The sequence below is a fragment of the Elgaria multicarinata genome, chromosome 1 (assembly GCF_023053635.1).
Source record: "Elgaria multicarinata webbii isolate HBS135686 ecotype San Diego chromosome 1, rElgMul1.1.pri, whole genome shotgun sequence".
In the NCBI taxonomy this organism is placed as follows: Eukaryota; Metazoa; Chordata; class Lepidosauria; order Squamata; family Anguidae; genus Elgaria; species Elgaria multicarinata.
In genome coordinates, this window is record NC_086171.1 from 146,890,816 (window position 1) to 146,915,191 (window position 24,376).

Here is a 24,376-nt window from a genome sequence, read left to right on the forward strand (position 1 = left end):
CATTTCAGACAGTGCAGCATTAAGGAATGTGTAATGTACATTATGCCTTCCAAAAACAAACAAGCCAGTCAGTCACATTTTCCAATCCCAAGCACACTTACAATAACAATGTTTTATTTATTTGAAAGTCAGCTTTAGAGATTTGAATTTGTAATTACTTCTAAAATATGGCTCTTTTGAAATTCAGTATGCCGTATAGGATGCACCTTTTTGAAGTCTAATGGCTTGATGTTAATGTAAGTCGAATGAAGGGGAGGGGCAGACTAACTCATACAAACTATTTCAGAGCCCTTGTGGTATACACAGAACTAAATCTCTATGACCTGGTTCTCATGATCACCGCGGCTTAAACAAGTTACAGTGGCTTGTTTAAGCCGCAGCACAATTTTAATAATCACCGGCTTGTGGCGTGGCTTGTTGGAAGGTTAAGCAACTCTCAAATAACCCATGGACTGTTTAAGCCAGGGTAATTGTGCAAACCAGCCCTCTGTCTCTTTGTGTCTTTTTATGTTGGTGTTGTTGAGAAGAGCCCCTTAACTTTCTATTCTCTTTTTTCTTCTTTCTTGTTACTTTCTCTTTACTTTTTCTCCCATCTTTCTCTCTTCACTATCTGAAATATTCCTAATCAGCAAAAAGGTACAGTAATAATTTTGACTAACCTTTAATCAGTACTCCAGTTTACTTTTCTAAATATTCTTTAAGGTTTTGCTGTATTCACAATCTGCATAAACTAGCACTCATTTGCTTACATAATTTACCTTATTAATTTCCCCATTTTTTTAGCTGTGTAGTGCTTTGTTTTGTGTTTGCTTTTTGAACATAGATAGAATAAATTAGAATATTTTTTTGCATGCTGGTCTTAGTGCTCCAAATGCATGTAACAGAAGACCTGCAGTTCATGAAGCAGACTCTGATCCCCTTTATATGCCTGCTGTGTAACAGAATCCTGTGTGAAAGTGAGATTGAAAAGGTTTGGACTAGTATGGATGGACTTTTTCTGATCTAGTTTCCCCATCCTTAATAATGTGTTACCATAGCTGGGAAAATACTCTGCCCAGTTAATTCCACTAAGGAATTGTTTAATGGTTTCCATCATCCTTCCTCAAATTTCGGTTCTCTGTGTGTTCCAGGCGCTTTCAATAAATTGACTTTCATATGCAAGTTTCTGGGTACATATCGGGTTAGCCTTTGGAGCCTTGAGCTGGTGAATGATCTTATTATTCCTTTGGAAATTTCCTGCTGGTACAAGGAGCAAGACTACTTATTCCTCTGGAGGCGCCTACAAAGAAAAAGGATTTATATGGACTGCTTAGTTCTTATTGAATGCATGTGGAAGTGATTTGAGATTCCAAATGCAGGTCAATCTGTCATTTATCTCCTCTGAAAGGGGAATCTGTAAATAATTACAAAGACCTGTTAGAATGTGCTGGTTTGATCGAATAACAGATTATTAGGTTAGAGTTAGGTCTAGGGCCATCCTGGAAAGTGGATTGGAATCTACCTTTTAAAGAAGAGATAAGTTACTGCTTTCCCAGTGTTGGCAAGATTTACTATCGATGTTGTAATCCAGAATTATTTAATTTTGTCAGAAAAGGGACATAGCTTATTTATAGTGTGTAAGTGCCAATGGAAAGTTTGTAAAACTGTACAGAAAGATTCTTTTAAGTTCATCATATCTAACCATTTGAAACCTCTGATATGTGTGCTGAGTTATTTAGATTGCGACATGACAAACACGTAAAGTAGTAGTGAGACAGATGCCAGAATTGTCAGTGGAGTAATTTAATAATAATAATAATAATAATAATAATAACAACAACAACAATAGCCATAGTAGTAGTAATCAGTTTTTGCAAGGTAATACAGAAGAAAGCAAATGTCTAAATAAAGTGAGGCTAGTATGATCTGGGAAGTATGTTTTGCAGGTTGATCGGAGCCCTGAGGGCTGGTTCATACCTCTGGACTGTCAATGTGATCGCCTCTAGCATTGTACAGGGTATGCAGTACTGTATGGCTTCTTTGTATTGAGGACAGAGGAAATGCCTGGATATAGATATGCATAATGCCATATAGTCATTGGTAAAATGTTCAAGCATCATGGCATTTTCTGATGTAGTTCTTCTCATTGAAGTTTCACCCAGTTCACCTTATCCAAAAATACTGGGTTGCGCAGATAAGTAAAGTAGTTTGAGCATTTGGCCTGAGTTCAGAATAAAAGTGATTGCTGTAACAGAACTGGATGTATCTCTGGCTCATAGCCAGGCCTGTTATAAACAGTTATGTTTGTTCAACCAGCTGAGCAAGCAACTAGAGGCTTTACAATATGTCTGTGCGTCTCCACCAATCCCTAAATGTTTCATATTCTATACATAACAGTTCATACCTTAAGAGGGATGTTTCCAAAGCAGACATCCTTTCCATGTTATCTTTTCCACCCCCCCTTTCCTCTCCACACGCTTACAGAAACCATATGCTTGTCAGATTCCTGGGTGCTCCAAGCGCTACACTGATCCAAGTTCCCTCCGAAAACATGTGAAAGCTCATTCTGCCAAAGAACAACAGGTGCGTAAGAAGGTAAGACCAACAGTCTGAAGGGCAGCAATTCCAAGTGAATGCTTACCTGAAGTGTTTAATTGTATGGTGATTAATTTCCCCGCCCCGCCCCCAGAGGTTTTCACTGCAGTGTTACTAAGCGTACAGAAATGGGATTTGTCTTCCTAACCTTAAAATGTTCATGACTTAACTTACATTTTGCTGGCCCTTTTCAGACGTGATAAAATTGATCTTCTGATCTAACCCTTTTCAACAAATCAATTGGCCTCTGGTCAAATCCTGCGTCCAATCTAATGAAACATAATATAAATAAACACTGGGCAAAATCACCATCAGGAGATTGGCAACCACCGGTTTTATTCTGTGTTTGATTTTATATGTGTGCATGTTATTCCTTTTAATGTTTTTAATTTTTACTGTAAACCACTCAGAAGTTTCATTATTTGGTTGTATATAAATATTGTAAGCACATAAAGAAATAGTGTGACTTGTATTGAATGATGTTTTTATATAATAAAAGGGAGCCTGGAATATACTGTTAAATCATTCAATACAGGTCTGGTTTCATGATTTGTGAGTTGTCCTTTTTCTCCTTTTATTGTATTTTATATATACGATGAACAGATCCTTTCCTATCTGCTCATCTGTCAAATGTGTAGTTTTACATTCTGCTTCTGATGCACATATGGGGACTATATTATAAAGCGTAGAGTGGTAGCCCTTAGTCTAGTCACAGCCTCTTAGTGATGGAGACTGAAATCTAGCATCCCTGATAAGGCTATACTTAAGCAATAAGAATAAGAATAATACTTCATATCAATTCATCAAATATAGGAAGCCTGTACAATGCATCACCAAACAAGTCTAAACTGACCCAGATTGCTGTTTATGCAAAACCTTCCAATGCTTTCTGTTTTCCTCCGTCTTAAACTGAGTAGAAGTCCTCATCCAAACCCTAGTAAAATGAAGTGGCCTCTATGCGTGAGAGTTGGTATCCTGTAGGTTTAAAGGCTGGTACCATGCGGGCAAAGCCAATCGCATAAGTTCTTTCTGCGTCTTTATTGTGCCCAGTCCCACCCAGGTGATAACTGCACTTTGTTTTGTTCATTTGTTTAAAACATTGCTAGACACACACTTCTCAAAGTGGTTTACAGGATTAAAACCAACAACAAAACAAACTAAAACAAAACAAAACACAACTCCACAAAGTTGATCGGAATCACCACAGTGGGGGGGGGGGGGAATGGCAGAGCAGGAAAAAAAATCCAAAGTAAACCAGGGCAAGATCTACCCTACTGCTTTATATTGGTTTATAACAGTTTTGACAACTGTTCAGGCCCAGGACACATTACATATACCATTTTAAAAACATTTTCAAAGTGTTATACCCTGCTTGGTGTAGATCTGGCCCAGATATCCATTTTCAAAGGCCAACTGAAACATTTTACCTGCCTTCAAGAAGCTGGGAGAGAGAACACTGTACAAATTTCTCTCAAAGAGCGGTCCATAGAAGTAAGGCTATGAGGAAATGGCCCTTCTCCTGATAGAGGCTAATCTAGCATCCCTGATAAGGCAGAAGTCAGAGCAGAGCTTCCTCAGATCCTAAGTGCCAGTATACCATGGGTAGGCTAATTCTTGGGGTTGGGGTGAGGAGTGCATTGCCTCCTGGGGTCCTTTGAAAGCTGTACCCTTCCCCTGCTCCCCACTGCAGAAATCCTAACAATTACTGCTGGGAAACAAGGCACTCAGGGAACATGTGCCTTGTTGCCCAGCAGAATTGGCGCCTGACAGCCTGCCAAACACTGCATGGAAAAACAAGATATGTGCTTCCTGCCCGCCCTAGTTGCCAGCAGAATTGATGGGATTTCTGTGGCAGCATGGCAACTTTCAGCAGCTATAGAAACTTTTGGGGACCAATGTCCGCAAGAGGAGGGGGGGCACAAATGGCCATGGCTCCAAGCCATGAGAGCTTTAAAGATAAGAAACAAGCACTTCGAATTGGGTCCAGAATCGAACTGGCAGGAACTGCAGGTATATCTGGATATGAGTCCAATTCCATTAACAAGCAAGCCTTTGTATACTACAGCACTACCTGCTGTTCCAGACAGTCTTCAAAAGCAGCCCCACATATTAAACATTACAGTAGTCCAATCCGGAGGTTACCAAAACATGGATGGCAGTGTCCAGGTTACAGTCTTCCAGCAGTGGGCACAGCCAGAGGGGTTCGTGCATTTGGTGCTGCTCATATGGTACAAAGCATTTAAAATGACAGCGGCAGCATTGGTTCAGCCAAAATAAAAGTTGGAAATGAATAAACCTATTTGCTCTCATATTTATTATTTCTCGATTTGTTGTTTCCCCCCTCTCCCGAAAGTTTCTTTACTGCTTTTCATTAAAGATAAATAAATCCCAAAGCAATTCACAAAGTAAAATCATAATAAAATACAATAAAACATTAATGAAAGAACAAAATATCTCATTAAACTAACCAAGGGTAGCTGGCTATGCTTGTGGTCAGGAAAACATCTGGGCAAACAAATGTGTATTTAGTTGTTGGCAGAAACACTCCATACTATGTGCCCGCCTGATCTCAACGGGAAGAAATCATTCCATATTGGTAGCACTGTAATGGATAAGGCCCTCATAGTAAGCAAGGCCTCTTCCTCAGAATGTAAAGACCAGGGCAGCCTATACAGGAGAAGGTGGTCTCGCAAATTTAAGACATGTAACTAAAAATATATCATCCAAACCACCACCACCACTCCTAACATTCACATGTGCATTTTCTGATTAGTACTGTACAACTAAGAGGTTATAGGAAGCTGCCTTATACTGAGTCAGACCATTGATCCATCTAGCTCAGTATTGTTTATTCTGACTGCCAGCAGCTCTCCAGTGTTTCAGGCAGGAGTGCTTTTCCCCTCCCTCCCTGGACATTTCCATGTTTGGGACACCCTGCATGCCAAGCATGTGCTCTGCCACCAAACTACAGCCCTTTCCCAATCCTACCTTGGTTCAGACAATGTGATATAAGGAGCTCTAGAATTCTTTTAGGGCATTCAGCTAAAAATATATCATCCAAACCACCACCACCACTATGCATGTTTAGACAGAAAAAAAAAGTCCCACAACTCTCAGCATTCCCCAACCAGCCATGGAGGACTTTTTTATGTCTAAGCATGCATAGGATTGCACCTTTGATAGAACAAAATGAAGCAATTATTTGGTTATAGTATTTTAAACCTTTATTGGCTGCAGCTGCTGATTGCGATCCAGAATTTTCCATCTTTGTATGCGAAAAAACAAACTGTCTATAGGACCAAATGCCTAGAACTTTTAGTTTAGAATAACTGAGCCCAGGGGAAGGCGGAATGCAAAACTGTAAACTTCAAAACAATCACCATTTATTAACGGCCGCAGCATAGGATGGTTGTTTCTGTGTAATTCGAGCCTTGTGTTATGACAAAAGCTTGGCAACACCAGCATGTTTGAAAGAGAATTAGAAATGCTTTTCTTTCTTAATTCGCCTCTCCTGCTGTTTTTAATATGATCGACATTGTGGTTTGCGAAAAGCATGCTTCAGACACTTTTGCCAATGCACTAATTTACATGGAAAACAGCTGACATATCAGCAGTACCTCTTGCACATTACTAACAGCCCGCCATTTTGCCAACTCTAATCTGATAAGTGCAAACACTTTCCCTCCCCTATCAAATGTCCTTCCAGCCATTGCAGTTACAAAAGTGATGCAATCCTTTCAAGAGAAGGAACCCAAGATACTAGGGGGAAATAATATGAAGCTAAATTACTCCATAAAATTGAGAGGAGCACAAGGGTACATTATGTTATTGAGAACAAAAATGCTGCTGGTTTCATATTAGCAGGCTTAATTTGTGTGCTCAAGAAAACCCAAATGATCTCTAATTAGAAGCACTAAGCACCTAATATATCTTCAATTACTCCAACGCTGGAACAATGACATTTTGTTTCGCCCATCTATATGTAGACTATAAGCTAAAAGGCATATGCATCCAATTAGCTGCACTTTAGTTCTGCACTTTGAAAATGAAAATCTCTTTTGTTTTATCATCCCCTTATAGCTACATTCGTGCTCTGATGCCGAACAAGACATATTAAGTGAGTGCTTAGCCATGCAGCAGCTTCACCCTTCTTCGCAACACATTTTGGATGGAAAGTGTGGGAGATCAATGGGCCACCATGACCTAATAACAGGTGGGAGTTTTTCTGATAAATACAATACAACATGTGCCATTTGGAAGCTACATTCAAATCCCTACACAGCTACGAAGATCACCAGGTTGCCTTAGGCAAAGCCTCTTTCTTGGCTTTATTTATTTATTTATTTATTTATTTATTTATTTATTACATTTCTATACCACCCAATAGCTGAAGCTCTCTGGGCGGTTCACAAAAATTAAAATCATAGTAAGACAACCAACAGGTTAAAAGTTATTATTTATGCCATAAATGCTCATAGTGTTAAAGTTGAAACCAAAAAACATTTATGGGGCACTACTCGAAGAATAAGCTTTTTGGGACATAGAGAGAATTTTTCAGTAAGAACTGACAAGAACAGAAATCACTGCTTATAAGAGATAACTATAGTCATGGTAGACATGAACATCCTTCATTAGCAGTTATTATATCACATAAAATATTTTGTAGTCCAGATCATAAATGCAGAGAAAACTTGAAAAAATATGTCAGGGAATCCTCTTCCATAAATTATCAAGCTTAAGGTCTTGGTTTTTTTTCTTCTGAAGATGCACTAAATAAAAATCCTATCTTTGTTGAGAATTTCACCCCAGCCTTCTCATCCAACTCACTCATCCTTGAACAACTTCTATTGCTTTGTTTCTGTCACTTTTCCTGTTAGTACCTTAAAGATACAAGTCTCTCATGATGCACCCTTTGGAATCATTGTTTGAAAGGTGCTGAAATGGGAAGAGATTGCGGTGCTTAGTAGGATGATTTTTATAGAGGACTGGCTGCATTTACAATAATTAGTTATGAGAATCTGTCTGGTCAATTTTGTTTTGCAGTAAATCAACCTGTTAATATGAATTAAACATAATTCACAGTATTATGAAATCAGTTTAGGGGTGCATTGTTTAGAGCCTGATTATAAAAACTGCCTAATTTCTTGACCCTTCCATGTAGCATGGTATTCTTAATATAAATCATCAAAGCATCATAATCATTATGATTATTAATAGTAGTAGTATTTCTATTATTTACAGAGCCATACGCAAAGAGGAAGACTCTGTGCCCCAAAGAACTTACAAACTATATTTTGACACAGGGAGAGATAACAAAGGGAGGAGTGGAGAATATAGAAAGGAAGAGACAAGGATAGCGGGATGGATATATGCAAATGGAGTTAGATGTGCTTAATTTTTCCTTTGGTTCTGGACAGGACTAAGGGGTTAAGTCAGTAATTCAGCTAAATGAAGCTAATGATTCATGAATAGTAAGTCAGAACCTTGTGGGTGGGTACAAGCATTATGGGTGGGATGCCAGGCTGCCAGCAGATGTATAAAATAGAGCACAAAGCACTAAAGACGTTTTCCTTCCAAGTTAGTAATTGGAACCAACAGGTGGGTCTAAAGCAGAGGTAGAGTTCCATTTGGAAGGTTGCTTTAGTCAAATGTTTGGGAATCAAAATTTCTATGTAGTGTACATACTAGACTACACAGGCTTCAAAAAGTGATGTGCAGTCAAATCCACTATATAATGCTTCCTTTTATTCCAGTTGAAAATAGTTGTTTATGCTGGGCTGTTTTCTCAAAGAAACCACAGTTTAAGGTACAGAGTGCTGTGCCATTGGGATTACTTGGATTACCAAGAACCTTTTCCCCTAAACTAAGACTGCAGCATATTTTAAATATGTCAAGGATGAAAGCTTACATACAGAGATGAATCATTTTTCCAAGTCTCTTGTCCCATATGCTGAACTTCAAAGCAAACTTCTGCTTAGGCTAGAAGTAGAGAATATATGTGAAGAGTGCTCTGTGAAATTGCAATACATGGACCTTCCAGTTATGCATTTTAAATATTACAAATGTAGTAGTACTTTAGTAATGGATCATTGAAACCTCAAGCTATTATCAACCATTTCTGAAAACGTTTAAGAACATTAAAAGAGCCCTGATGTTGTCAAACTGAGGGGCTATCTAGTCCACAATTGTCTTGCCAACAGTGGCCAACCAGAAATGCTTCCAGGAAGACGACACACAGGGAAAGTAAGGCAATAGCCCTCCGATGTTAAATTGTAGAAATTGCTTTATATAAACCATATCTTGTTCCTATATGATAGCTCTGAGTGATAGGATATTATTTTACTAAGGGAGCTAAGACTGAGATACAAATGATTTTCCCAGGTATTGACAATTAATTTGTGCTCTTCCAGATCCAAGTCTCAGAGAAGTATGCATAGAAAAAAATCCAATTCAGAATATGCTTCAGATAGTGGGTCACTTTGCCTCAGATCACTTTGAGCATGACCTGTTTCACCTTTGGTCTGAGGTGGAATCTTGCTTCGGGAAATCTGAAGCTTCATGTGTTCCCATTGAATATCACGTATAATGGCTACCATGATGTTGTTGACCAACCCAAAGTTTGACTGGCAGACAATTGAACAAAAGTACAATAAACTGAAGGCTGTGGTTGTAATAATATACACAAGTTGGGGTGCTTAGCACTCAACCACAAAAACTCACATTTGAAGTGAAAGATAAACGAACATTTTTATATATTTCTACTGTGGGTGAATCATATTTACATCAATCTACATATGTTGTCTGAGAATACTATTATATAATGTTCATAATCAGGCATACAAAAAGATATGCTCTTCTTGTTGATACACAACCTTTAACACATAAAAATAAATCCAACAGGGCAGAAGCCTCCAATGTGTATGAAAATTTAAAAAAGTTCAAACAAGAATAATATACAATATACAATGTATCAGCAATTAAATCACAACAGCATTTTACAGCAGCATGTGATTTTTTTTTTAAAGTACAATATTGTACCACCCAACAAATTCAATGTTCTAGGCGTCTAAGTAAAAAGTAGACAGGTGTCTGGTACAGTGCCTGTTTCGAGATATCTTCATCAGTTGGACGCTGTAGAACAATACAACATATCACTAAGATATTAGTAAAAGTCATATAGATTATCATCCGCGAAGTACAATAACGAAGATCAGAATATGTTAGCCTCACCACCTTATTCATAGGAGGAGCTGTGGCTGTATGTTTGGAGTGAAGCCCTCCCAATGACACTATCTATATAAGGATATAATAGAAATTGTAAGGTATCCAGAAAATAAATTATATAGTGCTATACACAATGCTACTTGAGCATACCACCTCGTAGTTCTCATGTGTAGATCAGCCAAATAATGCTCTCAACTGCTTAGAAAAGCTTAACGAGCACCCTGCTCATATATACTGTGGATAATATAGCTTAATTGGCTATTGATCACCTCTATGGGAGGAATGCTGTAAGGTCTTGGCTAGCATTAAGCCCAAAGGGTTGAACACAATCAAGTAGATGAATCCATTCGGCTTCCTTTTAGAGCAGCTGTTTATTAAGGTTACGATGGTCATACTGATGGGGAAAAATCCTGTCAATAACTAGGAACTGGAAATCATCATATTGATGTTGGTGCTCCATAAAATGTTGGACCAATGGCGCCTCTGGTATCTTATTCCTGAGTTTGGAATGATGTTCAATTATTCAAGTGCGTTCACTCCGCATAGCTTTGCCCACATAAATAAGGGGGCATGGACAGCTTATAATGTAAATAACCTTCTCTGTGGAACAATTGGAAAAATACCATAGATCAAAAGTTCGATTATCCATGGGATGATGAAACGTCTTAATTTGTAACCCCAAATTACAAACGGAGCAACCCCCACATCTATAATGACCTTTAATGTTATGAATGGGTTTTTTTGGAGGGTCAATAGCTGAATGTATGAGATAATCTCGGAGGTTCTTTGTCTTTCTGGATTGCTTGTGGTTAACAAACTGTAGTTTGTTAGTGCTGCTGGGTTCGCACCATCACAACAACCCAAAATTCAACAACTCATGGGTTAAATAAACGAGTTAGCATTATGTGTGAACCAGGTCTCTGAGTGGGTGAAGCCTAAAAGATTTCAGAGTAAAGTTACAGTTTTTTTCTGTATTTAATACCGTAAGTTTCTTTTTCTTAAAGAGGTAATATCGTGCAAGGGGTCAGGGAGCCTCTAACATTTAGGGTGTTTTTAAAAGAGATTCCCTTTCCCCCTTTGGTGGGCAATTTGCTGTGTTCCTTGTTGTTACGTAACTATGATACACACACACCCCTCCCTGCTTGTAAAGCCCTCCGAGACCAGCAGCACCCTACTCTTTCAGGCTGTGTGCCTGTCTTGCGTCTCAGAGGGCTGAGAAGCTCAAGTTATCACTGGCTTTACAATAAGAGAAAGTGTGCAACCATGCATCAAAACCCTTCCCTGCTTCTAAAGCCCTCAGAGCACCTTCATTCCCTATATTCTTTCAGCCGGCAAAGAGAGGGTGTCCTTCTAACTCTTCGTTTCAGAGCAAGAAGCCCACCTTATTACTAGGCTTTTTATGATGAGCAGTGGGAGAGAAGGCAGCAATGCTGTGTCAAGACCAATTTTGCCAACTTCACAAACTACGCTCCCTGCAGCTCATTACCCCCTGTTATAAGTTGCAGGCAGCCACCACCTTGAGCAGAAAAGTGATGCCTTGTCCTCCCTGTCCTGGCTGCTGGAGAGAAAGTGTGGGAGAGTTTGACTCAGGTTATGGGGAATGTTGAACATGCATCAGAACAGGCATCTTCCCATTAGTGCTGGCTCTTGATCAATTCCTGGAAGCCCTGAGCACTCTTGCAGCCTCTGCTGCCCTCGACACACAGACACAACATGCAGTGAAAATGGTGGAACATCTTCTGTTAAGTTCTTCTTCTTCCCTCCCAAAAGCACTGTGATTGGAAATAAAAAGGAGAGCCCTGGTAAAGCCATTTCCTTATTGGAAGCTAGGGCTGCATTGACATCCCCTCTCCTCTCTGCCCGCTACCTGACACTCTCCTTTTATGGAGAACTGGTAGGTGGGGAAATGAATCCAATTTTAAACAACTGCAGACTGACTGCCCCTCAGAAGTGGAACCAAAGCTTTGGGAGCAGCCCAATTAGGTTTGGATCACTTCAGATGAAGTCTGAATCTCTCCGAGGTGGCCCACTTCGGTTCAAGATTTGTCAAAAAAAGATGTGCGTTACTGAGATGTAGATATCTGACTCCATACTGTCTCCTATTGTGAGATGGATGGTTGAGGCACATGTAGCACAGCACAGATGACTTTGTGGAGGGTTTTTCTCTGTGTGTATTTTCTGGACTTGTGTTTTTATCTTGCTTTTCTTCCTTTTGCAGTTACTTGGCAGAGACCCTAAAAAGCCTTTATCCCAGATGGTCTGTGATGCTAGTTTAGTAACAGATGTTAGTGCTAAAGGTTAAACCATTTAGATTTTGATGGATGACATATATTTATAAGCTGAAGTGGTTAATGCGTTAAGAAGCCCAAGACACCGTTTCCCAAGCTGAGATGCGTAGTAGAAAGAGAACATTTATATGGCTTATGCGCAGCATGTTGCACCTTGGTGATCATTTCTCACTTGAGCATACATTAAGGGATTGAAACAACTGAATGTTTCATCCTTTAGTATAAGTCCAAGGAGACAGACTGTGCTTTTCCAGGATAGACAAATAGTAGTTTGTGCAGAATATGGAGCAAAGTATTTTTTCAGCAAGCCAGCAGATACTTCAGTGACTTCAGTGTGTACACTATTTTGTGGCTATGGTGATGGGCTCCAAACAGACAACACCTCCTTAAGAAGGCTATTCTTTAGTTATCAATCAGTGATATGATGGGATACAAACGAAAAAGCCTTGGTGTACACTGTAGTTATGTAACTTTTTGAGAACACTTTTAGGGGAGCTTTATACCTTACAAGGGAAAAGCATAGCCCTCTTCAGGCATGAATTTACACACAGTGTGCCTGCATTGTGGCTGCAGGGTCCATTAGAATGTCTGAACAGAGCTCTGTGCATGTGGAGAGTTCTATCCACGTGATCGGGAACCCTGCCGTAACTGATCAAGAGCTCCGTTATATGTGTGGGAGCTCTTTCTAGATGTTCTAATCAACACGTATAGGTCAGGGGTGAAGTTGTGCTTGTGATGCCACCCCAGCTCAAGTTAACACTGTGTGCAAATTCATATCTGAAAAGGACTCATGGGTTTTCCTTATGCTCATGTCTCTTCTTTATGCAGGTATATGCTACTACAGAAATCTGGAGTTCCCTGCAGTGGGTACCCATATCAAACTTGGTATGTGTTTAAATATTAAATGCTATGCAATTGCCTAAACCATACTCAATTCATGCTGCCAGGCAGTTGCTACATAAAAATATGGAAAGAGCTACCTAGGACTAGTAGAGAAGGTAGCCCATGGTTAGCAAGGAAGTTATGCTTTTTGACAATGGTGAAAACAGCCTAGAGGAATTCATGTTTGGCAATGAAGTAACTAAGTGCTCTTAAGAAGCATCCAATTTTAAAGACTGCATGTCTGCCGGATGCCAGGGATTAATACAAAATGAAACCTGAGGTACCTGATACAAAAACATGATACAAAAACAGTTCATTCCACAAACGAAGAACATCTCACCAGTAACATAGCCCATATTGTTCCAACTTGTGTGAAAAAATTATGAAAACTGCTCCATATAATCTAATTCTGAAATCTAGTTCAGGTCCTGCCCGTGATTGAATTACGAGATGATTCAGCTGCAGATGTAGATCAGTACCCCTGATCCATCAAACATATTATGAAATTCTTCTTCCTGTTGTTGTTGTTGTTAGACAGTCACCTAGCTTGCATGTAATGCCAATTCATGGGTGAAGCAATAAATTGACAGGGCTGCATAGGAGCAAGCTAACACGTGAGCTGCTTCTCACCCACTTGCCATTTCCACTGTGCGTCTTCTTTGCTAAATAACCCAGGAATGCTCCATTCCTGAATTGTTAGTCGTGACATCCGAACCCAATGACTCCAGGTCATTGAGGGTTAAACAAACCAGAGTTTTAATCCAACAACAAACCATGGGTTCACTCTAGGTTAAATAACCCTCAACAACCCAGAGTGCCAGTTTTAGACATTGCTGTGTTGTTTAGCAAAGCAGATGCAAAGCAGAAACAGTGAGTGTGCAGCAAGCAGTTCTTGCTCGCAGGAGGCCCCAACAACCCATGGTTTAAATAATCTATGCATTGTTGTTATATTAAATTAGTTATTAATACAATCTGTGTTCCAATGAACTTATTAAATAAAGTAGCAGCTATATGATGTCTAGCAATAATCAAGTACATCTTTTTAAATGTCATCTGGATGTCAATAGCATGGGTTTTGCGTCCAAGCCTATGCCAAAAGGAAATTATCACACCCTGGAACCACACAGATGTCTGATATTTACAAATGAAAGCAGAGGTAGAGTCTGTCTTTAGAGGAAAAAGTGATAGAACAGTATTTTCCCAACTGTTAGTAATAGGCTGCCACATATTCCCCAGAGGGGCTTTCCCATAACATAAGATAGATTTTGTGGTTTGGAGCACTTGTAAAAATACCGACATGTGGAGATATCCCACTCAGTTTAAGTGCAAGTCCATCAGCCTGTTCTGAAATCACTGGAGTTAATGAGAAAGTAAAGTCATTGATAGTATCAAGACAGGATTAAAAGAGATCATGAAGTTTCATGAGATTCCCAGTCTGAACTGAAACCAGTTCTTCACAAATCTGGAAAGACGTCACTCCATCCCATTCAAGAAAGTGTGATTCACTAGACTCATATTCTTTCTTATTCTGGCTCATATCATTCCTTTACTGGGCTCAGGAGAGTAACATTGCACTGTCATTGAAATTGCACCTGTCCTGCCTGGCCGAAGTATATGTGAATAATATGTAAGACTTCGACAAATGTTTTGTGATCTGGGAGGAACATGATGCGGATGAAGAGAAATGGTGGGAACAGTCATAATATTTCTAGCTCACTGAAGCATTATTTTAAATCTGGTGAGGTATACATTTACAGAAAAATATTGGGGGGGGGGGTGCACAGCCATAAAAAACCCCAAATCTTCTCCACACCAGAAAAGGGTTTCTTACACAGGTTTCTTACTTTGTTCCCTACTTTCTTCACCTCACATCCCTCAAACTTCTCAGCAATATACATCAATCACCTCATGGAAATGCCAGGAAAATTAAAAGATTTAGAGATCACTTTACACAGAGGATTGTCTGATGGAAAATAGTGAGAGTTGAAGGGATGTGGCTCAGGTGAAGACTCAGCCTGCAGTCAGGCATATGAATTCTGATTTCAGCATACTTTCTTGCCACTATGGGGAGACCTCAGCCTTTCACCACCTTCTTTAAATATATAGTATCTTGTCTTCACAATGAATGTTGATTTCATCCCAAGATTAGCCCTTCCCTCATGCATGTCTTTGTTGTTGTTTTTTAAAGTTCTGGTTTAAACTATCATACAGCACTAGGGCCCTAGCAGAATATAACACTTTGAAAGCAGTTTGAAAACAGTATATAGAATGTGTCATGGGCCCCCAACAGTTGCCAATACTGTTATAAACAGTTATAAGCAATAGTGTAGATCCTGCCCTGAATTAATTTTTATTAATTTGTGTGAGTTTTAACCCAGAAAACTACTCCAATTTGTGGGTGTGGGTGCTTGCTTACATTTCCTCTTGTTTCTAAACCTCAACATGGTTACATGTCTGTATGCATACAAATCCTAAAGCCCCTATATCACAATTCCCACTATCTCTTATGTTCAGAGGTGAGTGCAATAATTTATGGAGCCAAAAAGCATTTTACATGTTGAGGATCATTAGGAAAGGAATCCAAAATAAAACTGCCAATGTCATGGTTCCTTTCTACAACCCTATAGTATAAATGACATCATGACCCTGTGGGGAAGAAGAAGGAGACAGGGAAACAGGAGGAGGCAAAAGGAACATCAGGGTCGGCTCCAGTTGGACTCCCCACCCCCCAGGGCTAATTGACATCGTGGCCCTGTGGGGAAGAAGAAGTGAGCGTGACAGGAGGAGGCAGAGAGAAAATCAAGGCTTGCTCCAGTTGGACTCCCCCCCACCCCCCAGGGCTAACTGACATCGTGATCTTGTGGAGGAGAAGAAGAAGGAGTGAGGGAGACAGGAGCAGGCAAAGGGAACATCGGGGTCTGCTCCTTCGGGAGATGAGTGGGGTGAGCAGGGCCATCCTTCCAGCCCTGCTGAGAGTTTAATTTCTCTCTTTTTTCCGCTCTTCCTTCCCCATCTCCTTTTCCTTATGTATTATGACTTTTTTAGATTGTAAGCCTGAGGGCAAGGACTGCCTTTTTTCATGATTGATTGTAGGCCGCTCCAGAGGCCTTTTTTTGGCTAAAGAGCAGAATAAAAATATGATAAATAAAGAAATAAAATTTTACATTTTATTTGGAATACTGTGTACAGCTCTGTTCAGCCACATTTGGAATACTATGTACAGCTCTGGTGACACAACTCGAAAAGGATATTGTAGAGCTGAAAATGGTGCAGAAAAGGGCAACCGAACTGATAAAGTAGCTGGAGCAACTCCTGTATGAGGAAAGGTTACAACTTTGGGGGCTTTTTAGCTTAGAAGAAAGGAAAGTAAGGGGGATATGATAGAGGTGTATAAAAGTATGCATGGTGTGGAGAGTGGATAGGGAGAGAAATTCTCCCTGTCACATAATATTAGAATCTGGTGTCATCTCATGAAGCTAAATAGTGGGAGTTTCAAGACACCACACAGTTAAGGTATGGAATTCACTACCACAAGATGTAGCAATGGCTGCCAACGTGGACAGCTTTAAAAGAGGGTAGACAAATTCATACGGGAAAAGGCTATCAGTGGCAATTGACTCATGTTACCTCCATCATCTCTGAATACTGGTTGCTGGGGAACATGAACAGGTTACTATTGCACTCATGTCCTGCTTGTGGGCTTCCCATAGGCATCAGATTGGCTAATATGGGAACCAAAATGCTGAACTAGATAGGCCTTTGGCCTGATCCATCAGGCCTCTTACGTTCTTAAAATGGCACCATCCATGCACAAGAGTGAAGTATTAGCAGGTTCAGGGAAATCCCAAGGTTTGCGAAGTACAAAACATTTGATGGAAAAACCCTAAGGGGACTCTCTTGCAAAAAACAAAAACAAACTGAGGGTATTTAGTGGACACAGAATGCTGAATGACAGGCTAGGTTTCTCCTTTCTTTTCCTTCTCTCCGCCGTACGAACCTTTCTGGGTTTGTCTATAAAGTTGTCCATCATTGCAATGGTCCCTTGATAATGGGTCCTCTCCTAGCTAACTAATCAGTGCCAGGCAGTGAACATGAGCTTTGTCTTTCGCATACAAACATATCTTTTTATCTGTATTACTTTATTTTCTAAACTGACACTAATATTGACCTTAGAAGGGATAAGTGCTACCTGAAACAAAATGTTGCAGTGTGGATTGATCTTATCTAGTGTTTCACTTTGTGAGCCATGGCCTCCTCTATAATACTCGATTCCACTCCCATCCGGTTTTCAACTCCCATCCCCAGTAGTCCAACATCTATGCTAAGGAGAGGTTAATCAAAGTTTTATGCTTTACAGGGCTGTGTCTTTTTCACTGGTGAATGTTCTCTTTCCTCCTTAGGCATGTATACTGGTTCCAGCACTAACCACAATGGACCATCTCCAGGTCTCCTGTCACCACCTCATGATGTACCTTCAAGGCAACGTATGCTTGAGTCAGCCCTCACCAGTACTCACCATCACTTATCACCCATAGAAAGTGCCAGAGAAGGGTATGTATTAAAACCAAGGATAATGTGTCTTTGGAATATGTACTTAATGCAGTATTTCTCAAACACTTTGGACTCAGGTGCCCTTTCTAAACTCTTGCTAGTTTCAGGGCTTTCTTAACCCAGCAACAATCATATGTTCCACATATGAATGAATGTACAGAGATCTTTGCATGCAGTGATGTGCATATATACTGTTGCTGCATTTAAAAATGTGTGGATTGGAAAAGTGTTGAGGTATTGAGCGCCATCACACCTACATTTTTTCCCTGGTTTTCCTCCGCGATTTCTAGCTCCATTCCATTAGTGTGTCAAGCTAATGGCCCCTTTCACGTGGGTTTGTAGTATCGCACTATACTGATGAAACCTCCCTTTCGCTTGTTTGCTCTTCCACTCTGCCCCAACCCACCCCTTCTCCTTCTGCCTTCAGTTCACTGGTTGTAACATTGTGATGGGTGTGAGTTCTGGCTTTGTTGTCTAGCGATTTACCAACACGGTGCTGGAGAACTTCCCCGCCCTTCCCTTTCATCAGCAAGTTCTCCCTTCAAAGCACACACACACAACAAAGGAAATAACAAGAGGACAGCACTACACGGGGGCTGACGGGCACTTTAATTCCGTTTGGGGAAAATAATCCAGACTTTCCCCGCTCTAGGGAAACACAAAAAAATGGAGGGGAAGCGGCGGGGTGTCTGCAGGACAGGCACAACGTCATCTGAGTGCCATGCTGCAAAACCGCAAACCAGGCATGACTGAGAGTGTGATAAAAACCTGGTGTGGTGGAGCCCATTGTCTGCTGCAGAACAGGAGGAAATTCAGACCTGGTTGTTTAATCCAGAGCTGCCTCCTTCAGTGAGCAGTTTGTGAAGTTTATTTAATCCAGAGTGAAGTTGCAGGTCAACAGAGCACTTGCTCAGACAGTTGATAAATGGAAGGATATTGCCCATTTATATCTGTTTTTAAGCAGTCTCTTGATTTCATCATTGTCCTTTTTAAAAAATAATAATAAAGCCAGTAAGTGCATTCTCTTCCCCTTCTTATTGTTTTATTATGATTTTATTAGAATGTAAGCCTATGTGGCAGGGTTTTGCTATTTTATTGTTTTACTCTGTACAGCACCATGTACACTGATGGTGCTATATATATATATATATATATATATATATATATATTGCAATGTATACAACTTTATTAAATATTTTATTTAATAATTAGTACCACCAATAAAACTCTATTGGATAGTAAAGCAAGCAAACAAAAGAACTTTATCCTATATGCAGGGAGAGATAGGAAAAAAGCTATTTTTGACAGGTGAGTTGGAGAAGCCTGTGATTCTGAAGGAGTGAGGTTTTTTTCTGTTCAGAAAATCTGGAATAAAAAATGGGGTGTGTGTGCATCTTTTGGTTTTCCTTCCTTCACTTGCTTCTTAAATCATTCAGTGCCTTCTCTTTCCCCCTTACTATTGTTACCATGTCACTGATGAATACCCCTACTTAAGAAAAGAAAAGAAAACTTTTTCAGAGCCTGTTGCTTGGCTATGCACTTCTGATTTATTCATTCTCACTGAGGCAGTCCCATTGTATGAAATGAAATAAGCCAGTTGATTCAAGTTTTTATTAGATATTCCCCTACAAACTTCAAGTTGCCAGGAACAGATTAGTAGTTACTAGATATAGTCACAACTGTTTTAAATAATCCTTTTCTTTTTTAAATTAAACGTCATGGAAGAGCATGCAAATCTATTACCTTCCAGTGTTTGGGAGCTTAAGTAAAGCAAGTACTGTCACGAACAGTGCAGCCTAATCCTTGTTTTTCTGCCCAAGAAGCAAGTCCCACTGAAGTCAATACAGGATTGCAACCTAATATCTTCAGTCCACACTAAAAACAATTACTGGGCTCTACCTAGGATGCAACCATCTGAAAACTAAGGATTGTATCTAGGGTTCATCCTTCTTAGAGCAGCTTTATTGAAATGAATGAGACCTAAATTACTCATGATTAACTTAGGTCCTATTCGTTTCAATGGGTCTACTCTTAAGTAGGGCTAACATTGGATACAACATTAAGAATAAATTCCAACATACTTGTTTGAAAGTGATTGGAGCTGATGGTGGTATATTTCCAGTAGCATTATACTGCAGAGTAACTTGTATTCTCGTGTATTAGCAAATGGAATATAATGTGCATTATTTGAACAATTTTAATGGCCTTTGGTTCAATGTTACTGTTTCAAATCAAAACAAAACACCCACTTGTTATGGTGTGGAGCCATAACTACAGAATACTCCAATCTTGGAGGGTCCTAAGCCCTGCCGGCACAGCTAATAAACTAATTGGCACTGCTATAGAAATGTGGGGAGGAGTGAAGAAGGTTCTGGACTTGACAAGTCAATTGACTAGGCAGAATCAGTAAGGAGAACTAAATGAGGACAGGGGAAATGAGTGTCATTTTAAGATTTCCTGCAGAGATAGCTGTGTATTGGCTCAACTTCAGGCTGATTAAAAAAAAAAAAGTATGGGAACAGGAAATGCAGTTCACTTGTTCTTCCTCACCTTTTGCATTTGAGAACACCCAAAGCTGCTTTGAGCTGCCCAAGGTCATGTCAGAACTTTTTGTGGCAAAGACAGGGATAATAGTGGGCCAGTTATGTGATGGGGTAACACCATTACCACTTATGTCAGCCTTCCTTTTGAGAGTTTCTGTAATCTTACATCTAATCGTTTAAGTTAACGTTATTTGGGACACACTTAATTCATTGGTTTATTCAATTTGGCTATTACAGTATTGCACCTTTGTCAGTAGTGCACCTGGACTCCCTTGGATAAAAAGGTATACTGCACAAATTAAATAAATGGCATAGCTATCCTTCTCTCTACAAGCTGCTTTACACTTCTGGCAACCTTGCTATATTTTGCCTCATTCATCACCTATCTCAGCCTCCATATTTAAGTATATGTACAAAATTTCTATACTGTGAACCAATGTGATGACAAGGTTGGATTCCTGGATTTAAGTCTTTGGGACGGACCAAAATGATTGCTATCAAAAACTGTAATGATTGAGTCATCAAAAATGAGAGAAGCCAAAAGCTACAACAAGCAGAGCACAAGAAGTCTACTCACTCTTGACAGAAAGACTAAGATTTTGATTTAAAGCCCTTTTTTAAACAAAAAAAAAGCCCTTGTTATACCATTCTTTGCCAAAGTCAATAACAAGTGCAGCGCTCAGTTTTCCCAAATGGTTTGCTAAGACATTTAAATAGTTTGACAAAAATTATTTAATTTACTTGAAAATGTTCTAACAAAATCTGACTCCATTACCAAATATATTTATCCTGGCTATAAATGAGATGTATAATGTTTTTTTCTCTTCAGTAAAGAAGTGTGTGAAGTGTACAGAATGCTGGACCAAGTAATTTTATACTAATTTATATTAATATTAATTAAAGGAGAAGTATTTGATTTAGAAATATTTTGGCATATAGAAAGTAGAGCTTGTCCTGATCTAGTTTTTGTTTTTGTTTTTTAAGTTTCTGGTAGTGAAGTGTTATTTTAGCATTACTTACAACACTCACCATAAATAATGACAAGCTCTGTTTAATTTCACCAGTTGTGAAGATAGTAAAATTTGATTTGTGGCAGTCTGAAGATGGAAAAACAACACTGCGTCTTAACACTTGTCTGCAATAGAAAAAAAATCAAAGCTATATGTGTGGGTTGTATATAGCAGTACCTATGGTTTGTATTTTGCAAGCACAGATATTTTTCTGACAAGCGCTAGTAAGAATTTCCACACATCTCAACACTGGTCCTGAGTTGGCTCATTTTGACTAGATAAATTGAATTGTTCACTTTTTATACAATAATAGAAATGGAAAGGGATTAGAAGCCATCTTTAGCAAGGCATGAATCTCCAACATCAACCTGGATAACCCAGGTCAGAGCATGCCGCCACCAAAAAAGCAGACGTGTCTGGAAAAGATATCCATTAAAATCTTTAGATGGCTCAGACAAGGAAGACAAGTGCACCTGTTTTAGAGTTTTCAAGGCGACATAAAACTTGTATTAAATATCCAGTTGGTTATAATGTTCCAATTACCAACTGCGATGGGGTTTTGTTTGGGTTCTTGGAATCTTGCATGTGGGAAAGCCTGCCACTGAAAGTTTAGAGCAATGTAATGCACAGGATTAAGAGAATTTTTGCTATTTTTAAAGGTTTTTCTTTAAAAAGAAGGAAGAAAGCCTTTTTAATGGTTTCAGTAAAGGTTTTGTAACAACTCTGTGCTTTTGCATGCCATATTTTTCTTTATGGGTAAAGTAGCATTGGTTTGCGGAAACAACACATTTGTATGCCACTTTGGAATGGTCTTAAATATGTATTAGGTTTTGGTGTATATTGTCTGTGGGGCATTTCAGAGTGTTTACCCTTCTGGTTTGAAAGCAAGTGAAATAAGAGGAATTCAGGAGGGGAACATTTATGTAAAATGGAATTTTATTCGTTCAAAGTAGATTTGAGGAGGAGAGCTAAGTAAATGGTTGACAACTGGATCCTGTTGAAGTCAGTCAATTTCAACAGAACCAACATTTGCCTCCTTACTTGGAGAGCCAAGAGCCTAATATGAACAAGGAAAATTAATAGATCCCATGTGTAAAGTACTTTCTGTTATCCTAGTTTAGTGGTACAACTCTAGGGATGGATTTAAAATAAGGAACATTTGGATGGATTAGTTGCGTTCCATAATTGGATGTGGGATATGACAGTTAGGATTTTACTGTTGTTTATGAGAAGACTACCTTCCGGATAGTAGACAGGGTGCTAGTGCAGAATATAACTAGCACACAATGTAGAATCCTGCTTGCTTAATGCAAAACATATGGTGATGTTTTTAGTTTAAAAGATTTTTGTGCACATTGAGGACCAAACTTGCAATCAGTGGCCTTAGCTAGACCTAAGGTTTATCCTGGGATCATCCCGGGGTTGTCCCTGCCTGCTCCCGAGATCCCCTGTGTGTCATTTACATGAACAGGGATGACCCTGGGACGATCCCGGGATAAACCTTAGGTCTAGCTAAGGCCAGTGAGAAATCATGAATAAATCAAATAGGATTTAACACAGTATTAGCATCTCAGTGGGAAATCGATAAAATGTTACCTTCCCTCAGATAGAACAGAATACCAGCTTAGTTCTCATAACAGTTTCTTAAGATCCTTGAATATGGTATTGCTTGTTGATTCCACTGGATAGAATGCTTCTATTTTACAACTAAATACATCACTCAGACTTTCTTCCTAAAAGCACTTAAACAAATAACTAGGAAGGAACAAATCTGTCAAATTCAATTCCACTCTGTTTCTCATCTTTGCAACAGTAAATTTGTTCCATCTCATTATGACATCAGTTTGCGATTTTTTAAAAAGTCTGTATAACGATGTGTACTTATTTCTGTGTGCATTTCTCCTAATATATGTATTTTTGTATGCACTTTTTGAAATATATACATTTTGCAATCAGTGCTTCCCCAATATAATGTACATTTCCCCATAATATATACATTTTGATGTGCAATTTTTAATTTGTAAATTACATCACAAAATTTGGAGAAGTGCAAATAGTACCATACCATTCTGTTCAGGTTTATGAGTAGGTTCAGGAGATGTAAATTTGGTAAGTATGCATTGAAATGTAAATCCAATTAATTGCTCATCCTTCCCTACTAATAGCATCCATTTCTCACAACCCAAAATCTTTTTCAGATGAAATAACCAATTAACATTTAAGTGTCCATGTGTTAAAAGGGGGATATAATCATCAGTTTAAAGAAAAACAAGTTATTGGTGTGGAAGTAAGGTTCATGGAACAAATATCAGCTATAATTATAGTTATATTTGTTTCCATAGCCAATTTATTTATCTCATTGTATATATGCCTATTCCTAAATGCCAACCTGTAATCTAAAATAACCTGGGAGAGGAGTAATCTCCATAATGAACAGCAGAGAAATGCTAGAGATTTTTAGTAGATGCATTAAACATTTGTAAGGGATGGGGCTTTGTAGGCCATCTGATCCAACCCCCTCTTCATTGCATGAATTCCAAATCTTATTCATGCAAAATAAAGAAATGTGTTTAATTTATACAAGATCTCTGCTTGTTAGGGCAGAATTTCTGTTACCTTGGTTCAGAATGTTGTTAGGGTACAGACAATATAAAATATTGCAAAGACATATGTGTTAAAATGACATTGTGTTCTAATGTGATAGGCAGATATAGAAACCCAAGTATGTTCTTGAACCTCTCTTCAGCTATTGTTTTAATATTGTTGCTCTAAGTTTTAAAAAAAGCAAAAGAAAGCTGTAGAAATTTACATTTCTGCCGAAAAATGAATAAAAGTAAACAATATATAAAAGCATTATTTCTGTAGCATCCAGCAGCTTCCTTCAAATTGCTTTCATCTTGCATGTCAAGAGACATAGAATTGCTTTTGTTTCCCCTTCCACTAGATAATGCTGGGCCTGCCTTTTTAAAGATCCCATCACTGGACTAATTTTGGGTTTCATTTGAAACTTGGTTAATGTCTATCTGTCAATCCACATTGGGCGTGTGTGTGTGTGCGTGTGTGTGTGTGTGTGTGTGTGTGTGTGTGTGTTCTGACCCACTTGTTTTGTCGCAAATTCAGATAACTAGTGTGTCTGTGATTACTTGGGAATCAAACAAGCATCCTGTTTTTTATGTCGAATGGAATAAAAACTGAGTTCGCGGTCACTCTGACCTTGTTTGGGATTGCATCCTATGGCAGTCCTCTAGACCCTGAGCTGAGCAGCCGTTATTCACTAAGGAAATAGATGCATGTTGTTGAGTTT

General features: G+C 39.1%; 1 protein-coding gene across 1 annotated transcript in view; it reads left to right on the top strand.

Annotated features, from left to right (window-relative positions):
- GLIS1 (GLIS family zinc finger 1) overlaps positions 1-24,376 on the top strand; it is a 253,796-nt gene that overhangs the window by 197,531 nt on the left and 31,889 nt on the right. The window contains exons 5-7 of the mRNA XM_063138817.1: positions 2,464-2,574; positions 6,655-6,787; positions 17,369-17,519. Coding sequence (XP_062994887.1) covers positions 2,464-2,574; positions 6,655-6,787; positions 17,369-17,519 — 395 coding nt within the window. The remainder of the gene's footprint in view (positions 1-2,463; positions 2,575-6,654; positions 6,788-17,368; positions 17,520-24,376) is intronic.